The 18,760-nt window shown below is 37.1% G+C and overlaps 1 protein-coding gene across 2 annotated transcripts in view; it reads left to right on the top strand.

Moving 5' to 3' along the window:
• The first annotated feature begins 560 nt into the window (after window positions 1–560).
• LONP2 (lon peptidase 2, peroxisomal) overlaps window positions 561–18,760 on the top strand; it is a 49,406-nt gene continuing 31,206 nt past the window's right edge. The window contains exons 1-8 of one of the 2 annotated variants that reach the window (XM_075510666.1): window positions 561–919; window positions 1,935–2,169; window positions 2,971–3,102; window positions 4,388–4,510; window positions 5,424–5,587; window positions 6,287–6,381; window positions 8,458–8,716; window positions 16,750–16,891. In XM_075510666.1, coding sequence (XP_075366781.1) covers window positions 687–919; window positions 1,935–2,169; window positions 2,971–3,102; window positions 4,388–4,510; window positions 5,424–5,587; window positions 6,287–6,381; window positions 8,458–8,716; window positions 16,750–16,891 — 1,383 coding nt within the window. In that variant the 5' untranslated portion in view covers window positions 561–686. The remainder of the gene's footprint in view (window positions 920–1,934; window positions 2,170–2,970; window positions 3,103–4,387; window positions 4,511–5,423; window positions 5,588–6,286; window positions 6,382–8,457; window positions 8,717–16,749; window positions 16,892–18,760) is intronic. The other variant, XM_075510665.1, reaches the window with a different exon arrangement.

The following is an 18,760-nucleotide window of genomic DNA, read 5'->3' as shown; positions in this document are numbered from 1 at the left end:
ATGTAGGAGAGCAGATTTTTGTCAAAACAAACAAAAAAGGGATTTCGCTTATAACCGTCCCATCGAACACATGACGAGTTCGTTACGCGCTCCCTCTCCCGTGTGAGGCTGCGCAGCACTCTTCTCCCACAGCCGCACCGAGGCCCGCAGGCCCGGCCGGTGCCAGCCTGACCTCTGCTGGCCGAGCAGCCGTAGCGGCGCGCAGGGCAACGGGGCCCAGCGCGCTCCTCGGGCCGTCACCCTTTTGCCTTTTAAAAGAGAAAAAAAAAAAAAACAAAAAACCCCCAAACCAAAAACCAAACGAGGGAAAGATTAAAAGTAAGCTACAGGTTACTTTGCTGTGCAAGGTTCGTGAGCATGTGAGGCCAGGCAGACGAAGCCCCCCCTCTCCCCTCCCGCAAGGCCGGGGGTGGAAGTGTGTCACCCTCGGCGAAGGACAGGCCGGGGCAGCGCGCCCTTGGTGGCCTGGCCTGGCCTGGCCTGGCCCATCCCGGCCCGTCCCGTCCCGTCTCCCTGCCTCTCCCGTCCCCGCCCCCGCCCCGCGGCCCGGCAGGAGGCAGGTGCGGAGGCGGGGTGCGGCGCGGTCTGTCCCTTCCGGGCGCCCGTAGCGGGGCGGAGCCGCGCGCCGGCGCTGCCCGGTCGCGCCGGTGTGTGGGCGGCTGGGCGGGGGAGCGGAGCGGTCGGCCATGGCGGCGGGCAGCGCCATCCAGATCCCCAGCCGCCTCCCGCTGCTGCTCACCCATGAGGGCGTCCTCCTGCCCGGCTCGACCATGCGGACGAGCGTGGACTCGCCGCGCAACATGCAGCTGGTGCGCAGCCGGCTCCTGAAGGGCACCTCGCTGAGGAGCACCATCATCGGCGTCATCCCCAACACCAGCGACCCCACCTCCGACTGCGACGACCTGCCCTCCCTGCACAGGTGCCGCCCGGCCCGGCCCGGCTCTCCCTCGCGGCCGCGCCCTGGCGCGCTTGTCCGAGCTGCCGCCGAACCGCAGCGCGCTGAACCTGACCCTGCCTCCCCGGCCGGGACGGTGCTGCCCCGAGGCGAGCTCGCCATGTCGGCACCTCCGCGGGGGCGTGGGGCTCGGCGGGGTGGGCCTGGCCGCGGGGACGAGTCTTTTCTGCCCCGCCGCCGTGTGGGAAACGTCTCTCCCTTTGGAGAAGTTTTCTCGCTGCCCCGGACGAGCGTCCGTTGGGGGGCGCGTGATGGCGGGGACTGACTGACCGACGTCTGGAAGAAAAGTTTGGGAAAGGAGAGCAAGGTGGAAGAGGGAAATATGATCAGAGAACGCAGGCCGGGAGAATTAAGGCTGTCGCAGTTGCTCACGATAACATTTTTCACCTAAGGAGTAGAGCATGGATAGTGACCTAGTTCACATAAAATGAAAACGAATTGGGTATCTGTGGGATAAAGCACGAGTAAAACTAACATGCTTTAACCCTTACTCTCTAAGCTTTATTGCATCAGTGGACTTAGTAAGGTTTTGCAAGAAAATAACTTCTCTTTTAAATCTGCTTAAACAGATACACGTGATCTAAAAAGTTTGTTCAGTGAGGCCGACAATTTTACTGAAGAACTGTAAATTACAAACACTCAATTTTCCAATGCGTGGAGTTTGAGCAGAAATGTCAGCATTCATGTTTGCAACAAGATCCATTAAATTATTTATGAAAAAATTACGTGTATTTCTAAATCGAGCAACCGATTGTATTATCCTAGTTAGTTTTTCAGTTAGATCATTCATTTTCAAGTTTTAGGTTTGGTTTTGTAATCTGTGTTACAAAGGAAATTGTATAATTCTGTTGTCTTTCATGATAAGGAACTATGACCCAGGAGGTTCTTTCAACCTATAGCGCAATTGCTTCTTGATAAGGGGCACACAAAATGTTCTGTGGAAGGTGACAAATAATACAAAGATTTGATCTGTTTTTAGGATTGGCACTGCTGCCTTGGCAGTTCAGGTGGTTGGTAGCAACTGGCCCAAGCCACATTATACGTTGCTGGTTACGGGCCTCTGCCGATTCCAGATCCTGCAGCTGCTGAAAGAGAAGCCGTATCCTGTTGCTGAAGTTGAACAGTTAGATCGACTTGAGCAGTTTACTAATCAGCATAAATCTGAGGAGGAACTTGGAGAGTTGTCAGAACAATTCTATAAGTATGCAGTGCAGGTAAATTGTTTTAATCTATGTACCATATATTGATGTATTTATATGTATATTGGGGGGTTTGGTTTGTTTCCTGTCTGCCCTTCTCTCTCTATAGTACTTATATTTTTCAGTGACTAGTAGAGTTTCAGTACTTCTGCTACAAAATATTTATTTTTGTTACAGCTTAAGGTTTCTGTGTGGAGTTCCAGGGTGTCTATACAGCTCATTGCAGGACAAGTCTAACTGTGTATGTTAGTGTTATGATAAGTTGGTATTATCTCACATATAGCAATGCTATAAATGCATTCCAGTAAAAGGAATATTTTTGAATTTTTTTTTCCAGAATTCATGATATATACAATGGATTGACTTTTTGTGGGTTTTTTTTTTCTTTTAAAGTATTAAAGGGAAAAAACCCCTTTAGAGCCTTGATTATAAACAGATGTCCCCAGGTATAATGAATTTGCATTTAAAGGATGTATAGAAGAAGAGTCATTATAGTGTTAAGGTAACTGGGAAAGTTTTTAATTAGGGTGTGTGGGGGGAATAAGAGATGTAGGTATTGAAAAAAGTGCTGCAAACAGCAATGATATTTTTTAACTTCTTGAACAAGCAGAAGGCCCAAAGTCTTGATTGCCCTATGCTGAGTTAGTGTCTCTTCTGTGAACTTCTTTTTTAAATTTATTTCAGTAGCTTTTTGGCAAAGTACCTAGACACATTTCATACTGAAAGATACAATCCTTTTTAGGTCAGATACTCACTTCAATAATTCAAAAAGAAGCATCGTAACCATGAATATCGTTCATTGTGTGTTCCTTACAGTTGGTTGAGATGCTGGATATGTCCGTTCCTGCAGTTGCAAAGCTGAGGCGTCTTTTGGACAATCTGCCTAGAGAAGCTTTGCCAGATATACTGACTTCTATCATCCGTACATCCAACCAAGAGAAGCTTCAGGTATTATGTTCTTAAACTTTTTTAAGGGGAGTTAAGTGTTTGCTATATTTTTTTATGGCTAATCACTTTTAGATAATTTTGAAATAGCTTACGCTTGAGGCTATACGGTGATAATGTTGTGGCAGAAGGTATTTGTGTTACAACTGAGCATGAATGCTTGTAAAAAGTTTTTATGCTGTTGTTCGAAGTGTTTATATATCTATATGTGAGAACTCACCTAATAGGTAAATGAATCTAGTTCATTTTATTAATAAATGCAACGTGGAATTCCCTCTTATGGTAAAGATAATAAATCTTTCTTCAAATTGTGTTGAAATCTTACTTACTTATCACAGTTGAAAGATCACTGTACATATCTTAATACTAACAGCTTCAGAATCAGGGGGTTTTTATCTTTTTAAAAACATCTTGAAGTGTGGGTTTTTTTAAATACTGAGACACTGGTTAAATTTGCATCGTATGTCAAAATAACTTTATGCAAAAATTATGCTTATGGCTTGATGCTTACTAGTCTGATTTCTATATTTGCTTGCTGTGTTCGGAAGTTTTGTTGTTCCTTTTCTTTTGTCACTACCAGTGCTGCATTCAGCCTTGAATTGAAGTGTAAGTTAGGTTATTTCAAAGCACAACAAATAGAAATTTTAAGTGAAGGTATGCACTGTAGCTGAATATCCTGCTGGAGGAAAGTATGTTAGTCATTACATTTACCATGTCTTTTATTAGAAGTGGTAAAGAAAAGAGCAGTCAGTGGAAGCTGTGGAAATACAGAAAAGCCAAATTCTACCCATTTCTATATCTCAACATCATTAAATCTGAAAATGGAATAGCATATAAAAGTTTAAAAAGACAAACAAAATAAAAAAACCCAAACCAAAACAAAAAAGACGTAAGGCACAAGGTGTTTTTTTTCTGGGTTAACCAAGGAGATCATGCTGTAACTTTCTTAGAGGGCTAGCTCTTTCCTGAGGCTCAGTAATTGAAAAATAGAATGCTGATAGATGTTTGCCACAGAAAATGCGACTGAAATAATAAGGCACTTTAAAAACAGGCAGGATAAAAGACTTTTTTTCTGTTTTGGAGTGCTTTGTAGTTTTGGCATCCAGACCCTTGAGGCTAGATTTCATGTGCTGTATTCTCATTGCTTTTCTTGCTCCTTTTTTTCTTGAACCATCTATTCTATAAGTCTGGTCAAAAGAGAGTAACAGTACCCTCTGTGTTCCCCTCCCCCTAAATTGATGGTGCATCAGCGTGAATTTGTTGGCTAGTTATAACTCCTTGCTCTTAGATTTTAGATGCTGTTAGGCTGGAAGAACGGTTCAAGATGACTATACCATTGCTTGTTAGACAGATTGAAGGCCTGAAGCTGCTTCAGAAAACAAGAAAGCCCAAACAGGATGATGATAAAAGGGTATGGACCTTTACATGTGGGATACTTAAAACATCCGAGATAAGTATAAAGATGCACTTTTAAGCAGGCTAATGAATGTACATGATTTTAATCTGTGCAAAGTTTTAACTGATAGCTGTAATGTTTCATGGTCAGTCTAGAGCTGCAGGGAACACCCAGCTGGCAACCTTGGCTGTTTAGATACCTAAAAAAGAAAATATTCTTTTAAAACTGCCTAGGCTTTATTTATTTTATTTATTTATTTATTTATTTATTTAATCTGAGTGCTTTCTGACATTGAATAAATGCTCAGGTTCCTTTAAAGAGTCATTTGATGCCCAATTTACTTGCATGGTATGCACACACTGAGTTTTGGCCTGTGCAGTGAAAGGTGTACCTTTTACTAAAGGCATTGCAGATGAATGATAGCTTTTGAAATACAGATAAAGAATGTGTGTTGTAAAATGTAGCTTGCTAAACTAGGGCAGCTTAGACTTTTGTTGCATCTAACTATGCTTATGCAGTTTGGTAGACAGGAAGTAATTGAGAAATGAAAAAAAGTAAGAGAGAAGACTTATCTCTTTTGTAAAGATTAGGCTTATTTTGCTTAATATGATGGGCTGCAATGCCCAAAAAATCACAAATAACTCTTTTCTGTTTTGTTCTTGTCTTCTGTTGTCTGCTAGTTAAGGCTAGATGAGAAATGCACTTAGGAAATATATACAGTAAAATAAGACCTATAACCTTTTAAGTAGTACCAATAATACATTGTGAAGTTATTTATTGAATTAAAATTTTCTGAATTTTTCTATGAAGGAGGCTCTCCCAGCACCTTGCATGTTTTTGTCATGGTTTCCATTCAAAGCCAAAGTACATCCCTTATTTAAAAAACAAAACCTGATACTATTCTCTGGCTCTGTTTTCCATTTCGTAGGTTGTAGCTATTCGTCCTAATAGAAGAATCAATCACATTCCAAACACTACAGAAGATGAGGAGGAAGAAGATGATCATGATGATGTTGTTATGCTGGAAAGAAAGATTAGAACATCCAGTATGTCAGAACAAGCTCTTAAAGTTTGTCTTAAGGAAATAAAGAGGTAGGAGACTTTCAAATGGTGGTTTCTTCTCATTATTTTTTAAAACAAATCTTGCATTAACCTTTTCTTACTTGATGTTATGTTTGTGTTGGTTGTGTTTTGGAGAAATGATTTTTAAAAATTTAGTAGAGTGCTGGTTTTTGCTTATAAATTTCATCATTTCATCTTTTTGGAACATCAGAGGTGATGACAAAAGAAATATGAAGTCTTCTAGATACGGTTTATACATTAATATAGCATTAAACTGTAAGCTCTAAGCCTCTGTTATGAAGTTAAGATCTTAAAAAAAAAAGGGGGCAAGCTAAATAACACCACAGTTGTTAATAATTAATGATTAAACTTACACAGTCATTGAGTCTTTTTTCCTGTGTTTTTTTTCTGATGAGGGGATAACTGTGCTATCCATGGTGATATGATGGTTAACAACCTCTTCTTCAGTGAGGATGCATGTATAGTGGTATGCATAGGCAACTGACTCTTTTTTTCATTTCTGTTTATATCCTATAAATAACCTATTATTATGCAAAGATGTCTAATTGATGGAATATTTACTTGCTTTTTTAATATTATGGTTGTCAGAAAGTAAGAGGGTATGTTGATGACCTCAGGTTTGCTAAATATCTATCTTGTGGCGTAGGAGAGTCTTACTTCGCAGTTAATTCCTGATTAGCCTTATGAAGTCTGTGCATGTATTTCCAGGTTAAAGAAGATGCCTCAGTCAATGCCAGAATATGCTTTGACAAGAAATTACTTGGAACTGATGGTGGAATTGCCATGGAATAAGAGTACAAAAGGTAAACCCTTCTATTATTGTTGATTGTCTCTTGCACAGACACTTTAGGACAAGTAGCCATCACGTAAACACTATGCACTTAGTTCTGTCTTGCAAATGTTTGTCTCATTGTTTGATCGTAAAAATGTCTAATATGTTACTGAATTCTTACGATCTACCTGGCTTAAAGTAAGATCTGTATACTGAATAGCCTCTGTAGCTCAGTTGTACATCTAAGAATGTGAATTTAAACAGTATTAGGAATATCTACACAGAAAAATGAAAGTGTTATTACTTACAATATGTGCTGGCACATATCTAAAATAATGAAGAAAAGAGCAGCTAATTACTTTTTATATGTCAGACAAAAAAGCTTTTGTACATTTCTGTAGCATTAACCTTCCTGAAGGAGGTTCTGGTATGTCTTAAGTTAATCAAGTTTGATAAGGAACAAAAGGATGAAAAAGCACAACGCTAAGTTAATTTTAATAATTACAACTTCAGGTACAATAGAAAAACTGAGTATCATGTCAGCTTTGTACCATAGTTTTCAGAAGTTGTCAGTAGAGAGAGATACTGTTAATATGGGAACAGCATGCACAAATGGAAAGCGAGGAAAGACTAGAAAACCAAACATGACTTTTCCTACTGACTAACATAAATAGGTTAAGTGGGCAAAATTACTTTCTGGAAGGTGTACTGCTGGAGAAAAGGATTTTAATTCCTTCTAGCAGCTACTGAAGAATGAGGCTTTTGAATGGCATTTAAAACAATCTGATTTTAAAAAGAAATTTAACATACCGGACCACCAGTCTGTGTATCTTTTGCCTTCTTAGTATGCGTGGTGATGAATTTTGGCCGTTTTGAACTAGAGCCTTGGCTGTTTACAAATCTTCTTGTAAATATTTTCTTAAATCATTAAATTGTAAAAAGATCTGCCTACAGGTCTTTGCAGATCTCTACAGTATTATTCAAAGAATCCCCAAATGAGTAAAGTATTTGTTGACACTTATGTCCTAGCAGAATTTTTTTTTGGTGAAAGTTGTTCTTTAATCTTGTAAAATCATGATACGTGCTTTTTCAAACATGTAGTTTGAAGTTTTTACTTTAAGCAAACTTGCAAATTTTTTTTTCACATTCATATGAGTGATGCTTTGGACTCCATAGCTACAGTGAATAAAAATATACGTGAATATGAAAATAGAAAATCTGATAGAAAATTATGATCATTAGTGAATTTTTTGTTCAGTGGTTCATTACAAAAATTTACACAGTTGATGATGAGAATTTAATGACAATTGTCTGTATGTGTAATATGCACACTTACGAGTATGAGGGCTCTGCATCTGGAATGCATAGAAGTTGAAGGACGGGTATGTGCAGAGATGATAGACTTCACTGCTTCCTGCCTACTCTCTTTATGTTGTAGACCAAAGGAGAAGACAGCTGCTTTGTGCCAGAAAATCCTGCTCTGTGTAAAGCATTAGTTAATGTCCACTGGTGAGGCCTGACCATTTATCTCAAATAATGGCAATTGCAACAAACTAATTTTTCCAGTCCTAGTATCACATGGGTATTTTTTACAGTGCCAAATCACTTTGTGTTGCATAGCAAGTAAAGCCTGCCCTTCAAGCTGATAGGATCTTGCTCTGTTTGTGAGACAGTTATAGACTGTTATCGTAAGTAGATGATGAAGACATAGGGATGAATTTGTCTTTTGAGAAGACCTTATAGGATCAGACTTATTTCTGTGAGAAAGCAAATGCTGAAAAATTTGCATATCATTGAATCGCTGTTCTAGAGTAGGTACTAAGTCCATTTGAGCCAGATTTCAGTCTCTGACACAGTGAATAGGTGGGTTTTTTTAAATTTCATTATCAGTACTATGATCTGTCTAGCTTATGTTTAATTTCCTTATTAATGGAGAATAATAATGCCTTTGTTTTAGGAAAACATTGTCTGAAATGTGTGTGTGTTGGGGGATTGCATTGATGAACGTGTTTGAGAATGTATTTGTTTCTATTGTATCATAGAATTAATTGTTTCCATTTTTAAAGGTAAATGTGCTGATATCTTTTCTGTTGTCAATGATTGATAGATCGCCTTGAAATTCGTGCAGCTCGAATTCTTTTGGATAATGATCATTATGCTATGGAGAAGTTGAAGAAGAGAGTTTTGGAGTACTTAGCTGTCCGGCAGCTTAAAAACAACCTCAAGGGACCCATTCTTTGTTTCGTGGGGCCCCCAGGAGTTGGTAAAACTAGTGTTGGAAGATCAATTGCAAAGACTTTGGGTCGAGAATTCCACAGAATTGCTTTAGGAGGAGTTTGTGATCAGTCTGATATTCGAGGCCACAGGTAACTACTTCTTCCTTTCCTAATTGCAATTTTTTCTTTTGTTTGTTACAAAATGTATTGATTATTTTCATTGTTTAGCTAATACAGAGAAATTGGGCTTATTTCAAACAATGGTAGTTATTCATTGATTTTTCTTGGTATTCAATGGTATTATTCAGGAGAGAATTTTAGTCATGGAAATGGATGTTTATGAGATACAGCCTTTATTCTTTCCTTCTGCTGCTGCCCTTTATTGTCACAGCAGAGAATGGAATTTCATCTTCAGTCATTTTGGCACTTTGATGTAAAATTCAGTAGAAAGTCTAACGGAAACTCTTAAATGTTTGGATCTGACTTTTCTACTTTTAAGACGGATGTAAAGATTTAGCTATACAAAATAGCCTATGAATAGCAATGCATTACTTACAACCATATTTGTTGCTAAAACAGGAGGAAAAACTGAGAGTGATGCTGAAAAGTTGCTAGAGGATAGCAACTGAGTTACTTAGTATCTCAAGCTTGTTACTGTACTGTTTTCCCATTTCAAAAGGAAGGTTATACAAGGACACCTAAGCTGGAAGATTTCAAAGGAGATTTGGGTGACTTTCCTTAGGACTTTTTTTTTTTTTTTGATCTTGCTTCTCTCTATGTATCTACTTCTTAGGCTTTTAAATAATTTGTTTATATTAGTCCATTCCCCATTCCTTGCAACTGGAAGCATAATGAATGGGTAATGTAGGTAAGTAACTGCCAAACATCACTGCAGCATTTTTGGTTCCGTTAAACATATTTTATGCTTACTGCATGCAGTGTAGGAAATTTGGAATAATGAATTAGTTAGTGTTCTAAAGATCTGTAAAACCATGTGGGTTTTTTGTTTGTTTGGTTGTTTGTTTGTTTTTAAGTCATGTTAGGGAATAAAATTTTTCCTTACAACAGTAGGTAAATTATTATGAATTCAAGCTATCACTTATTTCTTTGATGCCATGTAGCAGTTAATTTTGCCCAATGGCTATGCTGCTACTTTCAGTCATCAGAATACACCATCATTCTTGCTTCAATTCCAGGTTATTCTGTAATTTCTTTTTGTTTTCAAGGCGTAAAAAGGACCCTGATATTCTTATCACTTCCCTATGTAATTTTAATAGACACTTACAAGAAATGCCCTAAAAAAAGGTTGTTTTGTGGTATCAGACTTCTGAGTGTAAGATAGTTGCATGTGTGAATACATTAGAGTGGTGGAAGCTCACAGTCTCAACTGCAAGGAATGCGGGAGACTCACTGGGAAGTCTTGTGCTGAACATATGCATAAACTTTGAGGAATCTGGAATATAATGTATTTCTAGGAATCTAGAGTATAATATACTGTCAAGCACCTCTTAGACCAGAACATGAGAGATGAAAAAGCGACAAACCAGTGATTTTGTACTTGGTGACAACTTGAAAATTCAGAGTTATTTTATAAACCTTTAGTTTAGCACCCTTGATAAAATGAGCAACACATGTTTATTCCTGTGCACATTCTTTTGTGGCAAATTTGCAGGAGTTTTGTTTTCCAGAGCGTTTGATGCTTACCTAGAGTTTGTAGCTTGAAAGAATCATTTAAGTTTTTTCTTAGTGTAGTTTTGGTCAATGTATCCAGCAGCCACTGGGGTTTTGTAGATACATTTCTTTTAACACGTTGGTTTTTATTGCATAGCAGCACTCTGTGCATATGTATGTGATTGTTTGCAAACCTTTGTAATAGCTTTTTACCAATTTACTTAAACATTAATGGAAAAAGAAGCAAAACTCAATCCTCCTCCTTCACTATGTATTATTACTGTAATTCATAAACTGTGTTGTTAATCACTGTTTAATAAGTAAGAATTCTGATGTTTCAGATTACTTATGGTATGGATCCTAAAAACAATTTAAAATATGATTCAACATGTTGCTATTTGAACAGAAACCACTAGAGGCTGTTGAATACTAAGCATTAGAGACATAAGTAATTTTTCCAAGGCAGAGCAATACTTGAGCCTTTGTAACAGGGAAACCACATCTGTGAAATTGACATTATGAATAAAACTTTTATCAACTCTTACTCAATTGCCTGTAATTCCTTACTGTTTTCCTTTTTTTTTTTTTTTTTTTTTTTTTTTTGTTTGTTTGGCGCTCTATCTTGTGCTTAGACCTAATAAAGAATAAAGACAGCTGGAGTTATGTGATAATGAGGCTTTTAAAAACTTTTAAATTCAGGTGTTTGTGGCTGTCATTGTATTTTTGAGGGCATTATTAAATTATTAATGCATGTTAGAAAGCTAACCATTATAAATTTCATATTAAAAAAATTTACTTGAAATTAGCTGATGGGAAGTAAGATGATAAGACAGTTTATTTTTTATCAGCAAAGGAAAATACTATCTAGAATTGGCAAGAGTATCATGTGGTTACCCTTCAACAAACAAGTGTACAGTTTAAAAACAAATTTTAGAGCAGTTAGTATGAGGAGTCCCATGTAACCGATTGCTTTTGCAAGTTTTTGTAGGTAAAATCAAAACCAACTGTTGCATGCTGGTTTTTTAATTCTGCTTCATTTTTTTTCTGCTTTTTTGCTTCTCAGAGTAAGATTTAATCAAATTAAAACTACAGCTTTTCTGTAGACCTCTCTCTGTAATGTCCTTTTGTGTGAATAAATCCTTCAAGTTATTCCCAGTCAAGTTAATCCATATTGTGCATCTGATGGCAGTCAAGAGAGAGGAATTACAGAGGTGGTCTAAAAGTGGAGGAGACATAGGCTGCTGTTCCCCTAGTTTTACTGTTAATTAGGCTGATTTTCTAATATTACATGTTAGGAGCCATTCTTTTTCTCCTAGAAGCTCCTTATTGGGCTTTAAGGCTTAAGTTAAGGATTCCATTAACATTGCAGAAGAATGATAGTATATGTACCTACTAATGTACTAAACATTTAAAAAATGTACTAAATGTACTAGAAGATTAAAAAAAACCCTGTGGTTCAGTTTTACTTGCAAGCAAATGTTGCCCGAAATAGCATTCACTTTGGCCACTTATTACTGTTGTAAGTGAAAGATGCAGACTGATAGATTCAGCAAGCAAAATAAAATATTTTAGAGGCCAGCAGGGTGGGGAGTGGTGTTTCAGTAAGCATGCTGTTCCATGTGATGTGTAACTAGGGCAGTTGGAAACGCCCAGTTTTTGCCATTTCAGCGTGGATCATGTGCCTGCGGCTGGAGTTTGTGAATCCTTTTTTTGATTGGGTGAAGAGTAGCTGCTACTGTTCTGCATTCCCAAAATGAAATCATCTTGGTACAAAACCAGAACTGCTTTATCAGACATCCTCCTGCTGTTGTTCGAATTTACCACACATCTATACCACATGTAAAAGTTTGCTGGTTTATATTTGTTGTTAACTTGTATTAAAAAAAAAAAGTAAAAAAAAAAAAAAATACAAACCACCATGAAGGACGACTTAGAATTTTTTCCAAGAAGCTTCACTGCATTTAATATCTCTTCCGTACTGATATTTTGTTTTATACAGGAAGTATATGATCTTCTCCGTTGCATGTGTGTGTGTGGTTTTCTATTTTTAAATAGGAAAGATGTAATTGCACCATTTATTTATAGTGGTGCTGGTGAGATCACCATGAAGTTCTTTTTTCTTTCTCTGACCTCCATATGAAGCGCTCTTTCTTATATTACCATCACTTTTCAGTTTCTAGAAGTTTGGATAGTTTACTTCTGGCTTAGGCTTCTGGCTTACTTCTGCCTGTGCAGAAGACTTGTTCAGGTGCATCTGTGTGAGAAAAGGTGTGATTCCTCACCAGTACAGCTATGCTAGCAGAAGTTCCCAGCACAGGCCTTGTTGCACTAGAAAAAAAACAAACCTCAAACAGTTTCACCTGTGAGAGGAATAGCTTTGTTATACAAGTATAAAGCATAGATACATTTGTGAAGCACTTGAGTAGATGCATCCTCTGTCCTTGCAAAAAAATAAGCTGTGACCTTGTGCAAATAAGTTCAGGACTAGTTTCTTTCATGGCATTCACTTTGTTATCTTTTCCTACCTCTGCAGTTTGAAAACCACTGTAGTTAAAAACAATTTAAATTTTTTTGTCTTTAGAACAGTATGAAGAAAGTGGGTCATGTTTTTATCAATAATACTAGTCCTGCTTTAAGGGTTCTGATTCATACCCATTCCCGGTTTACATCAGGAGAGCTGACAAGGTTAGGTTTCCCAGCTGTCTGTCTGGCATTTTCTAGGATATGTAGCTCCTAATGACATGCTGTACAACTCTAGTGTTTTTTTAGAGGTACCTTTTCATTGATTTAAAAATAAACAAAAAGATTACTAAATTACAGACCTTCTGTGTCATGAGCTTTTAAGGGTTTTTTTAAATTGTTACTACACAAGTAAGATAACCAGGAAACTTGATCTGTACGTCCTGTTTTGAATGGAAAGTAGCTGACTCTCTTTCTAGGTTTAAGGCATGGAGAGAAACAGTGCATCAAAAAAGGAGCAAAGCTACATTATATCATCAAAAATGCTAATGTGGAATATTGTTTTTCCTCCTTTTAGCCCTAGCTAAAATAATGTAAATAAAGAGTAACATTGCATTTGGTGGCTACTGTTCACAAACAGCAGTATTCAGTTTCACAAGTTACAAGGCAAAGGTTAATGTCCAGACAGATAAATGCTTGTAATTTTAATGTATTGTAGTGGTTTTATATGTAAATATCTGCAAGGGTCTGTCTTACTGAGGACTCTTGTGTTGATGTGTTTCATAGTAACCATTTAGAAATGAAAACAGGCTACCTATGTGTGTATTTTCAAGGTAAAATACTACGTTATTGTTCTTTGTCATCCTACATATGACATTTGCATTAGCATTCTTTACTTGCTTGGGGGATCTAGAGTCTTTGATTAATAGTATTGGTCCATCTCTAATAAATGAAGATTTAGACTGTTACACATGGGAAGAGTTACTTGATACCTAGGTATTTGTTACCCTAAAATTTATAGTCTGAGTTTCTGTTTTGTGATGCCTGATCAAATTACATAAATAAATTTAAGCATGCTTTTATTTGAAATTTAGTGCATCAATTAAACATTTATATTGGAGTTAGTTGTTTAGATTTACCATGTCTAGAGATGATTGAAAATACAAATGAGAAGAAGAAAGTACGAGAGAGAGGAAGAGCGAGAATAGTCAATTGTCAGGTAGCGAAAGGAAGAGCAGAATGTTTCTAGCCACGGTGCGCTTTTCTCATCTGTTAACCCTAATTCTGTGGAGAGTATTTTGCAGAACTGCTCCATATTTCCAACAATAGTTCCTTTAATTTTGACCTTTGAGTTTCTTGAAGAACTCTTGGGTTACATAGGGAACCATTTCATCCTTTTCATAACATTGGCTCCATTTCAGTTGGGCTGTGGTTTCTATTTAAGTTTTTTATAAGGTAGCTCATGACCCAAGGCTTACTTTGGACAGGGTGCATTAAAAAAAATTAAATTAATGATTTTCTGTCACTTTTAGAATGTTTCTCCTATTGCTTGCTTTAGAAGCCACTTAATTTTTATACTCTTGAAATTGTATTTCTCTTAGGTATTGATCTCACTTGACTTGTCATAAGTTGTCTTGAATATATTTGCTTTTTTTCTGCTTTTTCTTCACCACAGATCTTGATACATTGTGCTTCAGCCTTCCTAGTGTATGGATTATTTTAAAAAGTTAAGAAACTTGATTGTGTACAACACTTAAGTCTTACTGAAAGGTGTTGTATCTGTGAGAATCTTCCACAAGTGTAAATATGTTATTAAATACCCAAATCTACTTGAATCTAAAATGACTGACTTGAAGTCTATTTTCAGGGTTGTTTGAGGGGAAAAAAAATATTTCAATCTATTAATAACAACCGCTTTTTTGTGCCTCAAGAAAGAAAAATCTCTTCCTGTTTGTTTTGGGTTTGTATTTTTTTTAACTGCTTCTATTTGGAAAAACTCCAAAAAAGTTTTAAAAAGTGGTGTGTGTGTGTGTGCACGCGCATGGGTATAAACAAACAGATTTATTATTCAGAAAACCTTTTGGTACCTAACACTTATTATCCTTTGACCTGTGGTGTTGCAATTGGATAGTGGAGGGAGAGAAAGCGTGATTATTCACAGTGCTTTCCCTTGACTAGAGAAACCCAGTTTACCTTCATTTAGTTTATAAACCAAAGCTGTTTCTTAAAACTAGATGGAACATAGATATCTCAAAATTTTATAGAATTTAAAATGATCATATAAAACTTTGTGTATATAAAAACACAAATATGCTTTAAAAAAGTGTAATGTCTTTAAGCATGCAGTTGAGAATAATGTACCAGGCAAGAAAGAAGAATGTTTAATGTTTACCTAATTATGTTATCCTATTACTGGCATAAATAGAATATTAAAAACAGTCAGGCTGCATTGTCTTTGAGGCATATAAAATTATTTACTAGTGCAGTAAGCACCTTTTGTTAAAAAAAAACCCCAAAACAACAACAAAAAAGCCCCAACAACAACAAACAAAACTCAAAACCACAAACAAAAAAAAAAACAACAAAAAACCCCAAAGAAACCAAAACCCCCCAAAATTGCTACAACAATTAATTCGGTTGCACTGGTAAATGATTCACTTCTGTGAAATTCAGTTCTGCTTCAGTCTTATAATTTTCTGATTGCATTTTATAGGATCCTTTCATTCTTTTGGCAAGGTTGACTGTGTGCAGATGGAGAGTGGAGTGGCATGCGAGTATAATAGCTCCCCCATGCAGATTCTTGATCTGTAATAAATGTTATATAGTGCAATCCTCAGTGGAGAGGAATCCGCTCACTGTGAAGTAAGACTCTTCACAAAAGCGGTGAGGTGATAAACCATTGTATGCTGGCTGCTCCAGTCTTTAGCAGCTGTGTCATGAAGGTGGCAATAGGCAAACTGAAATTCTGTTGCATTTCTGGCTATCTTAAAAACTTTTATTTTTGCTCAGATCTAGAATTAAATACAGTAACTGCAATTTGTTCCCTCAGTGGTTAAATATTACATGGAACTAACATCATTTTTGTGTCGTTTGAGTTGTTTTTTATTTTAAATTTAAAGTCTTCTCTAGTATCTTTTGAAATTACTCCCATGGTATTTTTGGTTTCATCTTTCTAAATGTCATCCTGTTTATTTTGGACTTTATTAAAACAGATCATATGGCAAAGCAGGCCTGTTCTGCATATCTGCTTTGTGAGGGTCATGAGATAGGTACTGTAATTCAGCACTTCATGTATCTTTTTCTTCTTGTGAGTGACCAGCATTTCATACTCTTAATTCTAGTATTTTGTTTAGTCATGCACAAGCAGAACAGGCTATGATAAATGCAGCAAACAAGGGATATATATGCATATAAAATGTTGCTCTGTGGATTGTGAAAAAAAGTTTTTACCACCTTTGGTGAATAAATTCAGACTCATAACTTTTTTGTTTCATTGCACTGTTCTAGTTTTTTATTTCATGTTGAAATGACATAGTAAATACAATTATTTTTTTTGTGAGTATTAATTAAAGCATGCTGTATATACAGGGGACATTGACAGTTCAGCTTATTTGGAATTTTGCCGTGATATATAACATGCTGTGTGAACTCTGTTGTGATGACGAAAACCCAGTATCATCATTATTAAAATGTTAGTATTAATGAGGTTCCCAAATCTGCTTCTGCTTGTTCATACAAGGATGCTTGTACTGAATCATGTAAAATGCCTGCAAGCCATAAAGTTTGGATATACTTTAATGCATATGCTTATGTTTCCAGACCAACTAGTACACCACAGAACTGGAATTTTCACCTGCTGATATAATTGCTTATATTAGGTCAGATGCATATTCCATATTTTTATCAGCTAGTTCCAAAAAGTTTTGCAAAAAAGCAAGAATGGTGACAATGCTGCTTATTCTTATATTTTCCTTTGAGTTTTATTTTTGATGTTTCTACTCCTGTTACATGTGTCTGTCCCCTCTTTCCCCATATACATTTATTTTTCACAGGCGCACGTATGTTGGTAGTATGCCTGGCAGAATAATCAATGGACTGAAGACTGTTGGGGTTAACAATCCAGTATTCCTGTTAGATGAGGTTGATAAACTGGGGAAGAGCTTACAGGGGGATCCGGCAGCAGCTTTGCTTGAGGTAAGAGATGTTAAATTACAAGCATTTTTTCATTTGTAATTAAAAAGAATTAAAATACTGGACTCGGACAGGAAGGTTCACTGGATGAAAGACAGCATGACAGTGTCAGCTTTTTTATTCAAATACCAGCTACTATGTTTTGACATTGTTGGAATGCTGTCAATTACTTGTGCACAATGTAAATGCTGTTATATAGTATGCTAAGTAAGATACCTTAAATCTTAGTGATCTGTACTTAAACACAAGGATGTATTTTGTGCTGAGGTAGGTGTTTTGTATATTTAAAGACTGTTAAAGCCTTAAACATTACTTATTTGGGGGACTTTAAGATATTGATTTTTAATGACCAAATGCTGTTAGCTCTAAGAAAGAACTGTAGAGCAGCCAGATGGTAGCTGGACTTTTTCAAGTTTTCCCTTTCCTTCTTGGAACAATTTTAATATATTTTTGAAGCTGTTGATAGTACAAGCTTATATTGGAGCTAAGCATTTTACCTACCATGTAATATGGACCAGTTGCATGTTCTTTTAGCAGCATTTCTTTAATTAGTGTTGTAATTAACTTTCTGAACTTAAGTTTTTAATTTAAGTCACAGATCCCCCCTCCTTGACTGATTATGATGTGGTGAGTGTTTGCTTTCCATGAGAGTCAGCTATTAAGTGTGTTTTTTCTGAAATTCTGGGACTCAGACCAAGATATAAATTAATCTAATTTTGAAGTACGTGGTATAGTTATTTTATCACAAAGAGTTTAGAGGTGTTAATGTTGACTTGCTTAAAGACACAAGTAAAATCTAGGAGATACAAGTAAGGACTTTGGTGAACGAGATTCTGTTGGAATATTTTGTAAATCCATTAACTGTTGAGATGTTATTAATTACGTTAGTTGTTGGGATTTCAGGAGGCTAAAACTTGAGTGGTGATGAAGATGAATTGAGACCTATGGCTTGCAGGCTTCATGTATCAGAGTCTGTAGCAGAAAGCAGTAGTGAGTTGCCAGAACCTTATTTCTGCCTTCTTTTTCCCTGGAGTATGGTGCATGATGATATCCCAGTACAATTCCTTCTTCCACTGATTTGCATATTCAGCAGTTTTATTCTAGCCACTTGCTGGAGAGAGGAAGGAGCATCTCCTCAGGTATGGGGAAGAGACAAAGAGCATTGCCCTTCCCCAGCATCTTCGTGCAGAAGTCTGTGCACGTCTTCCTGTGCTAGCACTGATGAGGAGGAAAGGAGGGAATGAGGAGGGTAATGGCACAGCAAGGCTGGGCTAGGCTGAAACACTTGAGGCTTTCTAGAGCAGATGTAGCACTAGTGCACTTAATAATTTTGGTATTGTGTACATTTAGAATTTCCTTATACTGCTGTATTTTTGTACTGTCTACCTGTCTTTTATGTTCTTTCTGGCTGTAGGGGCTACCATCCTATCACTGTTTCAGCTGAACTGCTTCTGTGATTGTTTCAGTCAAAAGGAGTTGGGTTAGTAGAAGATATTTATCCAAATTTTTTGAGCTAGCCTGGCTCACTTTCACTGAAATGATTTAGGGTGGCTTAATCCTAGAAGCATCTCAGTTGTCAGACTTAAGGTGTAGTAACTTCTGTGGCTGGGTGATTGTACGTGGGGATGAAAGTGGTTCTGGTAGTATTTGCCTACAGACTCATTCTAATGACTCTTTGACTGACAGTGCTTAATACAGTAATTTGAATATGAGAAATGCTACTTAAATTAAGGTGTCATGAGCTCATCTGTATGCTGTATGACTTTCTGCAAATGAAACATCAGTTGACATTCTACAAATGTCATTATTTTCTTCCTGCTAGATAGTGTAAAATTACTGTTTTGACAAGGCCAGCTCGTTCTTTGAAAATCA

This window comes from Mycteria americana, chromosome 8 (assembly GCF_035582795.1).
Source record: "Mycteria americana isolate JAX WOST 10 ecotype Jacksonville Zoo and Gardens chromosome 8, USCA_MyAme_1.0, whole genome shotgun sequence".
NCBI classification, from domain to species: domain Eukaryota; kingdom Metazoa; phylum Chordata; class Aves; order Ciconiiformes; family Ciconiidae; genus Mycteria; species Mycteria americana.
Note: the sequence above shows the minus strand (reverse complement) of the source record. Positions and strands in the feature narration are given on the sequence as shown.